Raw genomic sequence first — 18964 nt, forward strand, 5'->3', positions numbered from 1 at the left:
GGAATGGATGGCTCAGAGGACTGGTGGTACGATACAGAATCTTTCACCTGTCCATTAACAGAGTCTGGTTAAATTTAGCTGTGCTCTAAGTTACTCCCAAATTAATTCAGAACTATCAGTTAAGAAATAAACGGGTGGTCTATGTGCAATGACTAACAGAGAGTTGTCTACAGCAAACGTCACCACCACAGCTGACATTGAACGTGCCCAGAGGCTGACCTATGGTCTCAGTTTTGGAAGCAGCCACTACATTATGAGTAAGGTAATAGGAAGAAATTTTCACTTCTGCTGTCCTTGTACCTGTTTTGTACATAGAAGACCACAATCTCTGCTGTCAACCTTAAACCGCAGAAGGGTATTAAAAGCTTTCAGGGTAGGATCTGCAAAAGTGTTCAGCCCTGATCTATCTATTCCTTGAATTTCAGAAGGGGAGGGAAGAGCTAGAGCAGCACTGAACACTCCACAAAAATCCTACCCCTAATCAGTGTACTAGTGATTAACAGTATAGTTCAGATAAACAAAACAGTAAGAATACAGAGCAACAATGCAGAAGAATAATCTTATAAAAGAAAGCCAGAGGGAAGTGAAAAAGATGATCTTTAAAAAAAACAAAACAAAACAAAACAAACAAAACTTCCAAACTTGGCTGCATTACCATAACAAATATAAGTAGGATGTGCATTAGCAGGCTGCTGGCAAAGCACTGCCACATTAATGCACATCCTGGTATAGCTTATCGTTGTTAGACTACAGTTAATTTCTATTTATTTATTTACTTTAATTTAAAGCAATTGAAGTTCTTCAAATTATCCTCTCGCTGTAAGCAGTATCTCCCACCAGAAAATGTTAGAATAGTGGGGAAAGTGTTGGGTCCTTCCTACCTTTCCACCCCATTTTGAACATTTAGCATTAGTTCCTACTAAATATTTTGTCTGAATTAATGTGTTTTCTGGACTTTAGGATCCCTTGTGCTTATCTCCAAGGAACCTGTCTAGCCTTTCAAGAACATTTTGTAGGCTAAATGCCACCTTTGATTCCATTATAAAATTTAAGTTTTGCAGCAATGAATAGTTCCCTATTTAGTTTTTATAAGCAGCAGCAAGAAAATGTCATGACTTTATAGGGGTAAATGGAGGAAATATTAAAATCCCATTTCTTTCTCCTCCTTTTCCCCTAGCTAGCTCTCATCTTTTCCCCTACATCAAAATCCCCCACCCCTCCACACCCCCATTTAAACAAAATATAAAGACATTTTCCACTTTTCATAGATGAGGCTACAGCATATTATCATCAGAACTGGTGCATGGGTCTAATATCAAGAAGCCAGTCACTCAGAAAACAGCTTTTAGACAATGTGTCCAGGCACATACTAATATTACAGTAACTACTTTACGTGGTATAACTGCACCTTCAGAACATTCTAACTTAAATGCTACACTGGGACTTATCAAAGATATAAACATACCAATTTTTACTCTTCCTCGCTCAGGACCTTCACCCATAACTAAAATATTAGCAGGTTTCTGTGGAAAAAAAAATAAATATACAATACATATACCAAGATAAACCTAAACATTAGTCTCTGAAAAGTTAGTTAAGCTTTGTTTTGCCAATTTTAAATCAAGTTTGCTTTGATAAAAATGACAAGTTTCTATGCAACAGTAAAGCTGTGCAAGCACCCAGACACAGGCTTTCCCTTACTACATCCTCTTCAACGCTTCTTTCCAGCACTTCTACGTTTCAGCGCTATGTTCCCTGACTATCTGCTGCTATGGTGTCTGTCCTTAACCTGCAAGAGCAGGCAATCACGAGCCTTCAAGACTTCTACCCAGCTTGACCTAGGTCCGCTCAGCAGGAGGCAGACCTGTTGCTTCTCACCGCTCCTTCCCACCTCTCTTAAGCACACCGCAGAGCACGGGTACAGGAAGCCATCTCACAGCATGTTTTGCCCACAGTCATTAGGTATGTTTGTGGACACATTTTACATTAAGAAAATTCTTGAGATACAGATTAAATATTACCACATAGTTTTATACTGGAGAGAAACATCAACTAAGTTATTCCTCTTTGCAAGAGTATACCAATTCAGATAGCTGCAAAACTTGAAAGCATCACTTTAACATTCCTGTCTCTATGCTTTTCTCTCCATTATTTTGATGGCAAAACACTGAGAAATCTTGTTCTGCCCTTTCTTGCTTTTACTAAGGAGGTGAGTTAAAGAACTGAGCTGGAGTTCAACCAGTTATAGACATAACCATGCAATTCTTCTGCAGTTCCCCCCTCCTACTTTCTCTGCCATTCTCTCCAATTCAGATCTCTGCCTCTGCAGTCAGAGGAACAGATTCCTCAAACTGTAGCACCACACAGTGAATCAAACCTGCATTACTTATTTTGAGGAAAAGAGTCAGGAAATTCACAACCAAAGCTGAAAGTTTACTAGTTTTTTTTTTTTGTAATGTAGTGATTTAAATATACATTCGTACTATAATTCTTGGACAAAATAGGGGCAACTTAATAACTGAATTACAGCTCTAGCTTCGTTCTCCCAGTTTAAACTGATCTGAAGAAAAAAGTACTCTAGCAACACAGCTTAAGCTATCTGGAAGTTAACATAACAAATCCCAAATCGCTAAAGTACAAAGAGTAATTTACCAAACATGTATTCTGGGAAATTTTGAAGTACTGAGACTGCTGGATCTACTAGGTTGTGGTAAAAACATATTTAGAAAGACTTAAGATCACAATTTGAGACTGATCTTGTAGTAATGCTCATAATATAAAACCAAGTGCAAAAAACAAATCCAGCAAAAAATTGTCTTGAGAAACTTAATTACTCCTGCTTTATGAAAGGCTCCAACATGGATTTCTGAAAGTGAACAATCCACGTACAAAACACGTAAAAGGAATCTGAGATGTTGCATCTTTTCTCTGAGAGCAAATTAAAGACAGAAGAAAATGTTATCGCTTGACTGTATTCAAGGAGGTAAGATATATATACCCCATTATCTTTCCAACAGCAAAAACAACTCAACAGATCAGACTTGCACTGTATAAGATCAGTGATAACGCACAAGAATCTGTGCTTTCCCCCTCCCCTTTATTTTCTTTTTAATAAAGGCATACACACCACGCAAGTATCACTTCAACTAGGAAAACTGCAAGATGTGGGCACACAGCTCACAAAGCATCGAATTTTGACCATTTTTAGAATAGTCCTAGAAATAAACAAGCAGCGTAAACCTCCAAATTCAGAGTTAATGTTGAATTTAAAGCCATTCAAGCTGCTAGGTATGAAAATGCATGATTTCACCACATAAACCGGTCTATTGCTACACTGCGATGCAAAGAGAAAATATGCATATAGTTTATGAAAGCTGGTTCAATACATCGGGGATGTTAATAAGCTACATGCTTAATTAATACTTTTTACACGAGGTAGTAGAGGTTAACAATATGATACACAGGCTCTAAAATTATTCAGATAAATCCTGTATTGATTTAAAGTACAATTTTATACTTGCATTTTCCCAGGTTGATAATGTTCATTATAGAAATGCTTATAACATCCTCATTATGCTTTTACCTTAAAATATTTTACTATTTGGATTTTGATAGGGACAAGGAGCCATATTCACACAAAGACCCCCATTATGCCAGATGATTAATCAGCACAGCACTGGATAACAATTCCTGCCCCAAAGATCTTCTAACTAAAGTATGAGATAGGCACAGATGAGAAGAGAAAGCACAAAGAGATGAGACAGCACTGCTTGGCACAATAGTTAGCAACAGCTTGATTCATACTCAATGAATCTGAATTCTCTCCAAATATACAGAAAAGTTTTTAAAATACAGACAACTTAGAATTCCTTGCAGAAGTCTTCTAAAGCCGTAAGATGCAAAAATACAACAGTCAGTCTTGAATAATCATTCATAGAAGTTCACCTCCTTCTAGATTCAAAGGCCCTTTACTGAAAAAGCACTGTTTAAAATAAAAGATTCTTCTACTGACAACATTTATGCATCACAGGAATCACATCCCTGTAAAGAGGTACAACATCACAACTGAAGGTTATATTAAAAAAATTAAATTCGAAAGTTCCCATTCCTAAAACCATGACATTGGTAGCCTGAAAGAACATAATTAATTGAAAGAATTTTCCAAAACTTGACCATTAATCAATATTTAATCCCTAAAGGGGAATATCTACCAGAAAACAGTGCTAATGACAGTATCGGTGTTTCTAAAACATTTTGAGGACTCACTAAGAAAACATTCAATGTCAATTCAGAAGTCAAAATTTGGGTCAGGAGTTTTTGTTGTATACCTTTGTCTCAGTCCACTATCTGGAGGAAAAAAAAGCAACCGTCAAAATTTGTCTCTTTGGGCAACTGGGTACATTTTAGAAATTTATGCATTTATTTGCAAAGAAGAATGAAAAAAYATTAGAAAGGAGAAATCTGGACAAACCTCAGTTTAAACTGTGTCATCCAGAGAAAATGAAAGTGTAAAAAGTTCTTATTCAAACTACTTGGATTAAGCAGTGAAACAAAACTCTTTTAGTAATTTTTATACTGTATTCTGAAAATAAAGAGTATTTTGAAACAGCAATCACTTTAAAATAACTGCTAACGCACAACTTTTTAAAGCACTTATTTTTGTTCTAGTAGAGGCATATTTACTGTTGCCTTCAAGTAAAACAATTTGCTCATGCCAGACAAATGCAAATGAGAAAGCTGTTAAGATCTATAACCCAAACTGAATGTGAACAAGCAGAGCCACGCAGCAATGCACAGCTGAGTACTCCACAAAGACTAACAAAACACCTTTGTGATACCTGCATAGAATTAAAAAAAAAAGGGCAACAAAATTCAAAAACCCCACCTCAGCCTTACAGAAATAATTTCTTCTCAYAGAGAATGGCCTTGTAACCAGGGCACAGCACTAAACCATATCTTGTCCTAAATCTGGCTTTGTAAGACTTCCTGTCTCATTTCTAGATAAATCCCAATCTGGTGCATCAAATCCCTACTACTAAAAAAAAGAAAACAAAGATGCTCACTGAATTTTTTTATATACTTTTATTTAAATCATTATTTGCAAAGTGCTTAGAAAGCCTAAGAAACAGGCTAATTTTAAACAGAGGCTAAAAGAAACAGAGGGTGCACCGACAGATTCACAGACCTATGAAGAACTTCAGGCAGTCGTTATCTTCCATCTGCCTGTCCTAACACCTGATCTGCCCCATCTGTGTCACTTGTGACAGATGTCTGTTTACCCTGATCCTAAAGCCTCTGACAATGGAGGCTGCACAATCTTTCCAGGCAACCCACCTTGTTTCACTCTTTCATTGCAGCGTCCTTCCTTAGCTTCTAATGCAATGAATGAAGTTACACCCATGGCCTCTTCTCTTATACGTCAGCAGAGAGACCAGGCAACAAATTCCTTCATTGCAACAACTTCTTGCATCTTTCAAGATCTACATCTCTCTTCAGTCCTACTATCTAGATTAAAAGCACGCTTTTCTGGTCAGTGTTTCCTAGCAGCAAAAACGTGCAGCAAAGACCTACTAGCTTTGAACCAGCCTTGCAAAATTCACACCCTATCTCGAGCTGTAACTCAAAAAATTTCTGGGCTTCCTCAGGTACATTTGTTTGTAAACAACTCTGTTAATCTTCAAGTAACCATAATACTTACCAAAACATTTTCTGATTAAAGCCAAACGCAATACATCAATGTGGGATGCTCCCTACTGCACTCTTAGCAATCAGAATTGATTCTTTGAGTGTTTTGTGGATAAAGACAATAATTCAATCACACTTCTACTTTGCACAAAACTGACTACTGCAATGCTAAATAGCACTGTAGCACAATGAAAATGCCAGTACTATCATACTCAGTTGACAGCATCAGCAATTCTATGAAGTCAGTTTCTTTCCTTTAATTAAAATTAGAGGATGTATATTCGCAATTAAAATCATTAATTTTACTCAGATCTGTTAATTGATTTGAGGCTTTAAAATAAATTATCAGCAAAGACAACCTCAAACACTAGTATTCAAGTGAGAAAAATGGCTCCACAGAACTTGTCTCCCACACCCCAACATGCACTAAATCTAAATACGAAAAGTTTTCTTCATAAAAAAACATACAAATTCTGAAAAGCATTAAAATATTAAAGTTATATATTTTAATCTAATACTTACTGTTAATTATCTTCTTATAAGAACACCTCATATCAGAGCTGTAGTCACACCATTCTTTTTAAACAGATTCAAGTGTCCAAATAAAATTCTCATTAAAACCAGAGCTGTTAAAATTACCAGTAACAGCTAACAACAACAAAATCCAAATGATCAAAGCATGCATGCCTAAAAAAGTACTGAAAGCATTTGGACAAGACAGAAGATGTAGGGATGCCATATCTATGCTAGGGAAGCCTTTTGCTAGTTACCATTTCCATATCTTATCTTAGTTTCAGCCTGATGAAAGCTGTTGGCTTCACTATTATTTTTATGCTTTGAACGCACTCCAAGAATTTCTTTCAGTCACTCTCACTCATTTACTGACAACTTAGGGCAACGTAATACATTAAAACCCATGCATAGACTAATATGCAGGATTTTCAATCACTTTGATCTTAACTGAATTAAAGTTGAAAGAAAATACATAATTAAACCTTTCAGGCCCACCTTCCCACTCCCCAAAACTACATCAGGACCAGCTGGAAGGTGTGGCTTTCGCTAAAGTCTCCAAGAAAGGAAATGTGGATATCGTAAAGAAAAACATTTTTATATCAACTTTGCAGGAAAAAATCTACTAACATGTCATATACCATTAAAAATCATTCAAAATGTAATAACAAACAATAAATAATAAAAGTTTTGCACAAATATATTTCATGTGTGTTTTGCTACTCTAGCCATAGGTCAAGACAACTCTGGTTGCTGGGGTCACATTAGAAGCAGGATAAAATGCAAGAGGAAATTGTGCAGCATAACTGGTCTTAGATATTAAGTGATTCAGGATGTAATCCCATCTCCTTTTTCAATTTAGAATTCTGCTTCACAAATGATGGTTTTGAATGGGTAACAAAAATGCTGAGTACCAGTGTTTTAAATTTATTTTGTTGAAGCAGCTACCACAAGTTGATAGGCATTCAGCAGTACTGTAGTCTCCTACTTTCTCATGCCTTCATACAATGCAAAAAAATTGCTTTGTTTACTCTTTGTTTTACAAGCAAAGCATGTGGTAACCCATGCCATTTTCCTTAATAGCCCTATTTTTTTTTGCACTTAAATAGTACTCTCAACACCTTCGTATTGCTCTACTTGTACTGATAATACATAATTTCTCCTGTTCTGGATGAGAATAACTAAAAAAAGCTGCAAAGTCTATTCAAGTTATTACTGCATGCTTTTCAGCGTTTTGTCTATGTGTTGTTCTTGCTTTCTTGTTAAAGTACCTTTGTGCACAGAACAAATGTATAATATTTACAATAATATGCCAGAGATTAAGTTCTGTGTCGCTCATGTGGAGAGTGAATTAGATGAAGCTGCGCATTTGTACAGTGCAAGCCTAATTTATAAGGTGAATTTTTCAGGGGCTACTGTGAAATTGCTCAGATTTAGGGATAATCAAAACTGTCTTCTTGTCATTTTGTCACATTTTGCTCTAGATTATGAGTATAAACCATTCAGACATTCCACTTTCTTCCTTCAGCAGGATGCAGACAAAACACTTACTATGGCTATTTCCTGTATTTTAAACAATTTATGTTTCTTGACAGCATTTTACCCAGTAATAACTTTCCCTCAACTTTTAACAGGTTATTTACTATTAAAAAAAAAAATTAAACTGGAAACCAAAGAAAGAAATCTTTAGGCAGAATTTTTCACTTTTGGCTCTCATGATTCCATTACAAATCAGGGAGGAAACGACTTTCAACTTCCCATTCTTATTGATCATCTAAGATGGCCAAAATCATACTCTAGGGTTTTTATTGACCAAGCTTGCTTCACCAAAGGTACATTAGTGATCAAAGAACTTTCTGGTCCATTTTTTTTCTATTCATATCTGTCTCATAACAGAGCCAAAAGCTGTTTTAACAGTCTGGCTATTAAGGCTTATTACCTTTATCATAGAAGAGCTGTTCGAAATGACATCTGAAGTTTCTGGAGTGTCCTTCCGCTGTAGAAGTCATACTTCTGTTTGTATTTACTTGATACCTGGATATGAAAGTTATTTCAGCCAGTTCACCTACCACTATTCTGCAACAAAGCAGTAAGATCACTCAGCTATCTTTCAAAAAGTGTGTATATACCTATACACGTATTACTCCCCTTGATATATTCTGGAAGTGCTTAATAAAAAAGTCCAAAGCTTTGTTGCTTTATTCTTAAATTTCTCCTTTTCCAGCACGATAATCTGGTATCTAGACATCCTGCAAAGCCATGACGTTAAAGAACAGCCCTAGTAATAAAAGAAAAGGTTAAAGCTACAGAAGAGAAAGAAACCCAGGATAGTTTGCACATCAGTTTATGGCTTTGCATCCCAAGAGATCCTTGAATAGATTGAAGGAAAACAAGTAAAGCTTTGGGAAAATTTTTACCTAATTTAGGCAGGATTTTTGCTATTAAACAGGTAAATAAGATTTATACTAATTTTAAAAATCCTCATATCCCTCAGTATATTACCTATATTGTACCTATATAATTCTCAATACATCATTTTACTTCAGTTACAAATTTACCTACATGCCCTGGAAGTAAGAAAGGTCAAAATATTTCTAAGCTTGAAAAAAGCAGTAGTAAAAGTATTTTATCGAATCCAAATTTGACAAAATAGCATCGTAAGGAATGAGCCCTCTTTACATGAAGAATGTGTCTGCACATGTGTCATCCTGCAGAGATGGGGAAAGTACAGAAATCCAAACAGAATAATAGAGTAACTATTCTTGTTAGAAGAGCTTCCTTGCAAAGTTCAAACATCTTCACCTATTGAGACTAGAAGACAGTAGAATATTTTCTGACAGCAATTGCTTTAAATGCTTCAGAAAAAAAGTAGTTGTGAAATATACAACTTCCAAATCTTTTTTTTTGTTGTTATGATGACAGCATAGAATTAAATACTCAGAAAAACAGACTACAGCTGGAGAGAAAAAAAAAAAAAAAAAGAGTATGGCCACCTGACTGTCTTTCTGTACATCCTCCTCTTCCAAAGTTGCTACATCCTTCTTCTGCCTCTCCTCCCCCATTTGTTGCAATGCATCACAGAATGAACTAAGTACAAGTTTTAATGCACATTCCTTTTGGAAACAACTTATTTTCTCCTCTGAGGTGTTTGTGAAAACAGTTTAAATGGACTCTGAGATGGCTGCAATAATTGCTAAATGCATTCATGACTGACCGGTTAAAAACACCAAGTTTCACATGTATGAAGTGATGGGATCCCTTACCTATCTGACAATTTTGGGTAGCTGATTAAAGACTTTCAGCACACCACATTTTTAAACACTTTATTAAGCAATTTTCACTGGTGAAAGAACCTTTAATATGAACTTCAAGCTTTTCAGATAGTTAAAAAATGAAGGCAACTTTCACAAGAAGCTCCTATATCTTCCCATGTAACAAACTTGCATAAACCTTTCCAAATTTCTTAATAGTCCAATCTTCCTCTCATGTTTAGAAATAACAAGAATCAATATATACTTACATGGAATGTAAATGGTATTGCTTTTGTAAGCAATCATGTGAACCAAGAAAAGTCTCCCAAGACACTTTTCCCCTATTCAAAAAAAATTTTCTTCATCCTACATATTCTTAGAAACAATCATCACAAAAATCTTTGACATTTTCTGTTTAATCATGATAATACTTGGGAAACATCTATTGATTTTTCCAAACTTTTTGCATTAGTTGCATATTTTTGCTACAAAAACTTTTCAGCGTATCCTACTTTCTGGTTTGCTACAAATCCCACCCAAATACCAACCCTCCCCCCTCCTTAAATCAGTCACCTATAGGCCACTCCATCCTTTCATTCAGAGATCCTGCTGAATGGATACATTATGCATCATTTTAAATGGGCTGGTGGCCCTTCTGAGCATTCGGTATAGTTTACAGGAGTTCTTAAATAAATTTGAACAGATTTAATCTGATCAGCCCTCAATCTGTTGGGAAGGAGTAAAGGATACTTGTGAGTCTTCAGTACTTCTGACAAAGAGCAAAGATATGATATACTTGTTAAAAGCCTACACTGAAAGAAAATAAATTGAAAGGAGATTTTTGTTTCTTTCACACACTTGGTCTCACCTGTTCTCTAAATAATCATGAAATCTTTCAGTATGGAGCACCTTAACAAGAGAAGGCGCTCTACGATGAGGACAGCTCCTGAAGCCTGCATCCTAAGAGTCTCAGTCCTAGATTCACCTCCTCCACTTCCCACTGCACATATTCCAGCTCCCTCCTATGCCTCCATTTCCCTCATCCAAAATCCTCAAGCTCCCTTCCCACCTGCCATTCATTCTGATGACCAACAGAGCCAGTAGAGAGGGGTGTGTGCTATAAATGGCCAGTTAACCRCTATGTTCAGAGTGAAGAGGAGCCAAACTGGCACCCCGGTACAGTTCTCAATGCATTTCTCTCAGAATGCATCTTCTCCTCCATTTGATCTCTACTTTTCACAAAGCTTGTGTGAACTTGACATCTTTGATACTTTATCCTTTTACCAAATGTATTTGAAATTTGCTAACTGATACAAAGGTTATATGGGGGAACTGGAAGAAAATAGCACACCCACGTAAGCTTTATTTCCTTAAGAAACCAGGCTAAAAGCACACAATATTGAGACACCAACATAAAGACTTTTCATTACTGAACACACAACACATTTTGTATTTTTTCAGTTATTTTTATAGAGACTATAGCAGCAACATTGTCATCTCTCCTATATAAAGCTCTAAAGTACCATCTTGTTTTAATTTTAGAATTCAGCATGCAATAAGCACACGAGTGTGCTTCTAGTAATGTTACTAAATGTATGTTCCACTGAACAAAGAAAATTCTTTAAAGCCAGTACAGTGACATTTACTCTGAAGACACTGAAGAGCCTTCTTCCATTTCCTATCTTGTAAGGTAAATATGAAGTCCATAAGTGTTTATAAAGATCAGTCCTGAAACATTCCCTCTAGCACTTGAAGGGCTACAAGGGAAGGAGAAGGGAGAACACAAAAGCAGTAGTCTTCACAACAGCATTTATAACCATACGAAGAAAACTACAAGTTACTTTTGGCCTCAGGTTTGCAGTTCCCCTTTGCAACAGTAAGATCATTCATTACCTGTTAAATCATCTGGGATCACAGGTTACAAACTATTTGGTCTACAACAACGTAGTCTCAGGAAAAAAATACTCTAGCAGCTTTGCTTCTTGTGTATGACAGGTCTGCAGCAGATACAAGTGAAAAGTATCTCACTAAATAAACACTAAAGATCAAAGGGTAAATGACAGCAGGCTTGCGAATCTTAGCCACACCATTAATGAGCGCATAGTTTCATTTACATTTTACTTCCCTAAATACTCACTTGTGTTGTGTCTATAAGGTATCTGATGGTTACATAGCATACATTCTCCCTAGTCTTCCTTTTGTTACGGATGTATTTAAAGCAGCCCTTCTTGCTGTCCTTGATGTTCCTTGCCAGATTCAATTCCAAATGGGCCTTGGTCCTTCTAGTTACATCTCTGCATACTCGGACAATATTCCTATAATGCCTGTCCCTGCTTCCATCTTCTGTGCACTTCCTTCTTCTGGTTGAGTTTTGCCAGGAGCTCCTTGCTCATCCATGCAGGTCTCCTGCCACTTTGCTCGACTTCTTGCTCATTGGGATGCACTGCTCTTGAGCCTGGAGGAAGTGATCCTTGAATATTAACCAGCTCTCCTGACTCCCCTTCCTTCTAGGGCACTATCCCATGGGATTCTTCCAAGAAGGTCCCTGAAGAGGCCAAAGTTTGCTCTCCTGAAGTCCAGTGTTGTGATCATACTTTTTGCCCTGCTTCTTCCCCGCAGGATTCTGAACTCCACCATCTCACAGTCACTGAAGCCAAGGCTGCCCCCAAACTTCACATCTCCAGCCAGCCCTTCCTTGTTTTTTAGTACAAGGTCCAGCAGCACACCTCTCCTTGTTGATTCCTCTATCTCCTGTGCCAGGAAGTTATCATCAATGCTCTCCAGGAACCTCCTGGATTGCTTGTGCTTTGCTGTGTTGTTCCTCCAGCAGATATCAGCATGGTTAAAGTCCCCCGCCGAGAACCAGGGCCTGTGATTGTGAGGCTACTTCCAGTTGTCTGTAGAAAGCCTCATCTACTTCCCCTTCCTGATCAGATGGTCTATAGCAAACACCTACAACAGTGTCACCCATATTAGTCTGCCCTTTAATCCTTACCCATAAGCTGTCATCCTGCTCATTATCCACCCCTAGGCAGAGCTCCATACACTCAAGTTGCTCTCTCACATAAAGGGCAACTCCCCCCCCTCACCTACCTGGCCTGACCACCTGGAGGTGGTCTATGAATTAAAAATCTATTTGTTATCTGTAAAGATGGCCAATTTGCAAAATCACCAAAAAGTCATGTAATGAAAACCCAAAWACACCTGGAGAAGTAGACTGAATATTATATTTTTATCTTTTCAGTGCAACATACCTTTAGCACAATGGGAAAAAGTACTCCAGCTAAGAATAAAAGAGATGTGGGGCTAATCCAACAGAGGCATAAAAATATGAATCTCATAACATTTTCATCTGCTTAGAATTGGCAATTTTTTCAATTTTTCGAAACTCAAATATCTCTTTCTAGAGACACTGTGATTATAGCAGTGTTTCATCTCCAAAGTAGGTCCAAATACAAAGATGAATAGCCTCCTCAGAAACACAAGATGTTTTTCCAGCAGGCAGCTGGAAAAGTCATTTAATATTAACATATCCTGATGTTTATCATATTTACTTAGTATCCTAAAGGAAATGACAGTGGATTCCAGGCCAAAGGCATCAAAGTTTAAAATGAAAAGTGGAACTTTTCCCAAGTACTAATTCCTATTTTGTTTGCCGTACAATCTGATAATCCAGTAGTAACGTAGTTTTCATTTCATGACTATACAGCTTCTGAAAAGACTATGGGAAATACACTATCTTTTTTGTTCAGGGAAAAAAAAATGGCACCATGACTCCCCTCTCTTCATGCTTAAGTCAAGAGAAGCAGCAAAAATTGCCACCTCCTCTGCAAAGGTTTTGTATGTCACAGCTTTCTTCACATTGTTCCTTATTCCGTATGTGCTATTTGATCTTTCTGTTTCTTCTTACTCATACCTGCTCCCACTTTTTCTTTTCATAGTTTCTCTTTTAATGATTTATCATGTGATGAAGTTTAGATTTTGAAAAAGTAATAAATTAATTTTTCAAAACAGATTAAACAGTGAAGATGTAACATTTTCACAGAATCATAAAACAGTTGAGGTTGGAAGGCACCTCTGGAGAACATCTGCAAACTTTCTGAGGGTGCGCTCTGTCCCATCATCCAGGTCATTAATGAAGATGTTAAACAGTACTGGCCCCAGTATCGACCCTTGCGACATCATTAGGGACTGGCCTCCAGATGGATTTCGTGCAGCTGACAACCCTTTGAGCCCAACAGTTCAGCTACTTTTAAATTACCTCACTGTCCACTTATCTAGCCCACATTTCATCAGTTTGTCTAAGAGGATGTTATAGGAGATGGTGTTAAAAGTCCTGCTAAAGTCAAGATAAACAACATCCACTGCTCTGCCCTCATCCATCAAGCTAGTCATTTCACCACAGGTTATCAGGTTGGTCAGGCATGATTTCCCCTTCATAAAGCCCTGCTGACTACTACTATTCACCTTCTCATCCTTCATGTGTTTGAAAACGGCTTCCAGGAGGATATGATCCATCACCTTTCCAGGGATCGAGGTGAGACTGACTGGACAGCAGTTCTTTGGATCCTCCTTCTTGAAGACAGGAGTGACATTTGCTTTCTTCAGAAACCTCCCTTGATCACCATGACCTTTCAAAAACAATCAGGAGTGGCCTTGCAATGATTTCCTGATATGAAGCCAATGATTTTATATATCTTTATAGGCTTTTCTATGGTGAATTCAAGGATCTCTAAGCAGTATGCCTTCTGCTTTCCTGATTGGAAAGCTGGTAATATTGCAGCAATGCACTGTACATTTATAGCTTCAAATTTACAGTTGTACAAAGTTGATGGACATTACTGAACCAAGAATTTGATCTAGCTGGCCATTATTAATGACAATGCCCAAGAAGAAAAAAAGCCAAATGGATCTAATTTGCAGAGCTGGTCTTTAAAAAAGGGAAGAACTCTGAGGTATTGTTTTTTGTTTTTTGTTTTTTTAAAGGAAAGCCACTGACATGAGCATGGAATACTTATTTTTACAGTCAATTTTGATCATTCCCATACTTTCACTTGTGACTGGTTTTGAAGTATAATCTAAGACATGAAGAAAACATCCATAAAAGCAGGCAAGGAAGCAGTCATGATCCCTGTAAAGAGCAACATTAAGAAACACTAGATAATGCTATTTTAACTACAGAATACTTAGAATTATAATAAATTATGACTAATAGAAGAGCATAAGTTATTATAACCTAAGGAAGAAAAAAGTTCTGCTGGACACAATGTTCTTGGATGATCTCATGAAAGCACACGCTTATATAATGAGAAACACCTTGAAATAAAAAATCTTGCAAAATAAGCTAACAACCAAAGCAGTGATCGAGTTGGGGATTTTTTGTTTTGAAAACAAATCACCAATAAGTCATAACAAAATAGTTTAGGAAGTAATGCCTATTATCTAGTTATATATTTAAACAGGGTCAAAGACTACTCGCTTGTAAAAGCTTTTGACTTCTTTCTAATAATGGGCATAACTTCTATCAGGTTCTTTCCTAACAGTGACCATGATTTTGTAAAGCACTAGAGAATGACTAAAGGGCATTCCTGCATTTCTGAAGTAATCTTTGAATATTGATGAGGGAGACCTCCTTGGACCCAAGAGCTCTTCTGTGGAAAATGGAAACTTTGACCATGCTAATTTACATGTACTTAAGTATGTGCCATAGGCATAGTTAAGTCATTCACAGCTAGAGCCTGGAAAGCAACTAAGATGTCTGCAAAGAACCCCCAGCAGTGGCTTCTCCTCATTTCACATTGAAAGAACATCCTTAATGTTCCTGCTGATCCCAAATCTGGCAGTAGGTTTTCTTGGGAAGAGTCCAGGTCTCAGAAAACTAGGTTCCAACYGATGCACATAGTATATATGAAAAGCTTGTCCACCTGAAAGCTTATTTAAAACAGAGCACATCCCACAGCAGCATTTTTGGTGACCTGCACACTAGGAACACATTAAATAGGCTGCAGTATCTATGCTGTCACTAGTTACTATTGGTCACATACACAGCAACATAATCTCAGATTGACTAGGACATGAATATTATTAACAAACGCTGACTGAGAGACTGTCACTCTTTTGGCAAGAGATAGGAGGAGAGGAATGGCAAGCAGAAGCCCAGCACTGCATTACCCACTTCTACAGTTGGCTTGCCAAGTGGTAGTTCATCGGTTCAGCACCCACTTACTCCATGTACACACGAAGGAATAGGCCAGGGAATCAAGTCTGAAGATTTAGGAACAAAAAATGTTTCATCRTAGTTTTTACATAGAGCACATGTAGCTGAGATACTATAAGATTCTCCCCCCCCCCTTTTTTTTTATTAAGGCATTTGTGTTGCAGCACCAGATGAGTGCTTTTAGCAGTGTCATTGCAGAACCAAGCTCACTAGCTTAAATGGTAACCTAATCAGACTGTTATCACACAAAACTGATAGTGGGGTGCTCATCCCCACGTTCCTGACTGTGTGGACAGGCCTAGCATGCACTAATATTAAACACAGATGTACTTTTAACAAGCATAGCACAAAAGTTGCTTAACCATGCAAAAGGACCTCTAATTTGAGTTACTTTAAGGAATCCTCCAAGCATGCTGCAAAGTCCATCTTCTCTTTTCTCATGCTGTTGAGGATGCAGACTGTTGAATACAGATCTATGGCCAGTCTTCTGTTTATGCTTATTTTTAATGTGGAATAAGCTTTCTGTGTACAGGAGGGACTCTGATAGTTAAATACCATAAAGTAGAACAAATACTAGGAAACAAAATCAGCAAAATGCAGCATGTTTCAAGCATGCTTGATAACCAAATTCAAAATATTATTAAAACTAAAATTGATGCACTTTGTGGTAATTATATGAAGTGTTCTTATTTCCTTCCTGCTACAGACAGAGCATGAATAAACAATCTGCTTTCAATTGCTCTCAGCCATGAAACTTGTTTATTTGTTGAGAAATTTTACTGGTGTGTTACAAAGACTTACGAAAAAGCTAACTATTTAAGACTATCTCTTTTCAAAGACAACAAATATAATCAGTCTCCCTTGCTCTGATAGAAAGGGGGAATTGGCTTTCATACAATTAGCGAAAAATAAAACACACTGAAGAGAGTTAACTGTTTAAATATAGTTAAGTTATTGCTAAGTACTGTATCCATTTCCTTTTTAAAAGATAAACCAGGACTACAAAAAACAGTAGATAAAGTTTATTAGTCATTATTGTCTTTCTAGTTTTTACTGTTTCCTACAGAATGTACTCACTTCATATAAATCTTACATGACTTAAAATTCCTGGATTCCTCCATTATGAAGACAAATTTCACAGTCCAAGTTCATGTGTTTCTAATAATCATTAAATTCTGCTGTCTGGATTGTGGATGCTAGGCAAGAATTGTGTTATGCTATCCAATATTTTGTTTTTGATTATAAAAATCAGAAAGATCTCCAAAAACTCCAAAGCATTACCTAACTAGAACTAACATCATTAAGACAACTTAAAAAATACCAGAAACTCAAACTTAGATGAAGGCTAATTACATTTCCAAGACATGAGCTTTCTTGCCCTTTAAAAAAATGCTTACCCTATGAGACATATGTAGCTAAGAAAAAATTTCTTTGCCGAAGTACTATTTTCATTAGCTCCCTACGACATCCAAAAAATATCACTTTTATATAGCTGGTATATGAAACAAAAGTAAGCATGCTACTTAAGCAACTGTGTATGTGTGTGTGTGTGTATATGTACATGTGTGTGTGTGTACAAATACATACTGAAATGCATAAAACATTTAGAAACTAAACCAACACCTATCATAATTTTAAGGCACAGTAGGAAAAAACATAATAAATCTATCCAGTCAACCAAATGTTAACAATGGTGATTTAACACAAAACACATATTACTGGTGATTACTACTATAGATACCCTGGAAATAGAAACACAAGTCTAAGATCAAGAGTTACCTTCCCATTATCTTGCTTTCTATAGCAATATACATGCTATTGAAGTCTCAACTTGCAAGCTAACTTTGCACCAATATGTCCCTGTCTTGCTAAAACCAAACAGTGGGCAGAATCTATTTTGTTTCTCAGGCTATTCCCAGGTACTCTAATAACACAAAGAAAACATCTAACAGGCATACAACTCTCTCTTCTCCTGCACGAAAGAGGCACCTTTTAAATTCAGTAAATTTTCCACTAGAGAAATAGCTCAAACTGAATTGTTTCAAAATGACAATCTAGGACCTGAAGGTTTCCATGAACAAGGCAGCACAGGCAGCCCCTGTACAAATGGTTTAATTTAAGTCCCTTTAATATACTTTCTCACCAACGTGGCTTGACAAGATCCCAGTGGGACGACATCTCAGATAGCTCTGCCTCTGGCTCAAGCTTTTGGCCTCTTCCTCATATTCTCAAAAGAGAGCCAACAGCAAGGGTGGTTTTTATGCTGGAAACCCCCCTGCTTGCTGGACTGAGACCACCAACTCATTTCACATAGGTCAGACAATGAGATGGTAACAACTTCTGTCAGTTGCCAACTTTAACGGTTTGAGCTACAGACCTAGATGTGAAAGGCTCTGTAATAAATTACCAATCTCCTGAGCCATCCAGTTAACAACATGCATTGCTTTTTTCACTCAATTATATTTATACTTTTAATGCTTAAGTTCATAAATTTTCTGAAACTGTAGAAAGCAAAATACCAGAAAAATTCAGATTCTTGATGACAGGTCATTTGTTTTCTGTATGCCTCCTAGAAATATGCTGAAGAATACTGTTGCAGGCCTAAAGTTAGACTAAGACACTATATTTTGATTTTAAAAAGTGTGTCTAAGCTGTGACATGCATACTTCATATTTCTACATTATGTTTTGCTCCACTATTTCACAAGTCATGACAAAGCCACCACAAACTTTTTGGCTTTTTCCTTCTGACTGCTGAAGCTTTTGTTCAATTTGTAAAACCAGGAGCAAATAAGAAGCAATATCCATACAATTATTTTAATAAAACAATGTTTCCTTGTATTTCAGTTCTGAAAATGTTATTATTCACTGAAGATAAGCCTTTCTCAATTGGTTTAAACAGAGACTGGCACTCTAAAAACATTTATTAGGCATGAAAATAGAAGACAAATAACTAGTCATTCACTACCATTCAAGGAACAATATTAAAGCTACTTCAAAGACAAAAGTAATTCTGAAAGAGTAATAAGGAAGCCAGATTTAATGCACCAAGTATAGAACAGCACTGGTAATATTGACTTACGGGAGTGGAAGGTCAGACTAACAATACTCTCATACTAATGAAATTTCAGTATTTAGAAGCATCATAAATAGCATCTGTCTCAAAAGTAAATAATAAAACACTATTAAAGAATAAGAGCTATAGACAATTGAGTCATGAAAATCACCTGAATTCAAAAAGAAAGACTGAACAGTATCCTATGCAAAAAAACTATGGGCATATTTCAGAGATAAATACATAA

At 36.8% G+C, this 18964-nt stretch overlaps 1 protein-coding gene across 16 annotated transcripts in view; it reads right to left on the reverse strand.

Moving 5' to 3' along the window:
• Positions 1–18964, reverse strand: part of CDK8 (cyclin dependent kinase 8) — an 84164-nt gene that overhangs the window by 24943 nt on the left and 40257 nt on the right. For 7 of the 16 annotated variants that reach the window (XR_003253518.1, XM_026065873.1, XM_026065874.1 and 4 more), the window contains one exon: positions 1466–1523. The exons of 1 other annotated variant lie outside the window; for it this stretch is intronic. Coding sequence is in view for 14 of the 15 variants with exons in the window: in XM_026065873.1 (XP_025921658.1) it covers positions 1466–1523 (58 nt within the window). In the remaining variant the exon portion in view is untranslated. Of the gene's footprint in view, positions 1–1465; positions 1524–8134; positions 8230–11583; positions 11843–13913; positions 14578–15617; positions 15711–18964 lie in introns of those variants that run through there. 8 more of the 16 variants (XM_026065882.1, XM_026065879.1, XM_026065883.1 and 5 more) reach the window with 8 other exon arrangements.

Source organism: Apteryx rowi, unplaced genomic scaffold (assembly GCF_003343035.1).
Source record: "Apteryx rowi isolate R43461 unplaced genomic scaffold, aptRow1 scaffold_233, whole genome shotgun sequence".
Lineage (NCBI taxonomy): Eukaryota > Metazoa > Chordata > Aves > Apterygiformes > Apterygidae > Apteryx > Apteryx rowi.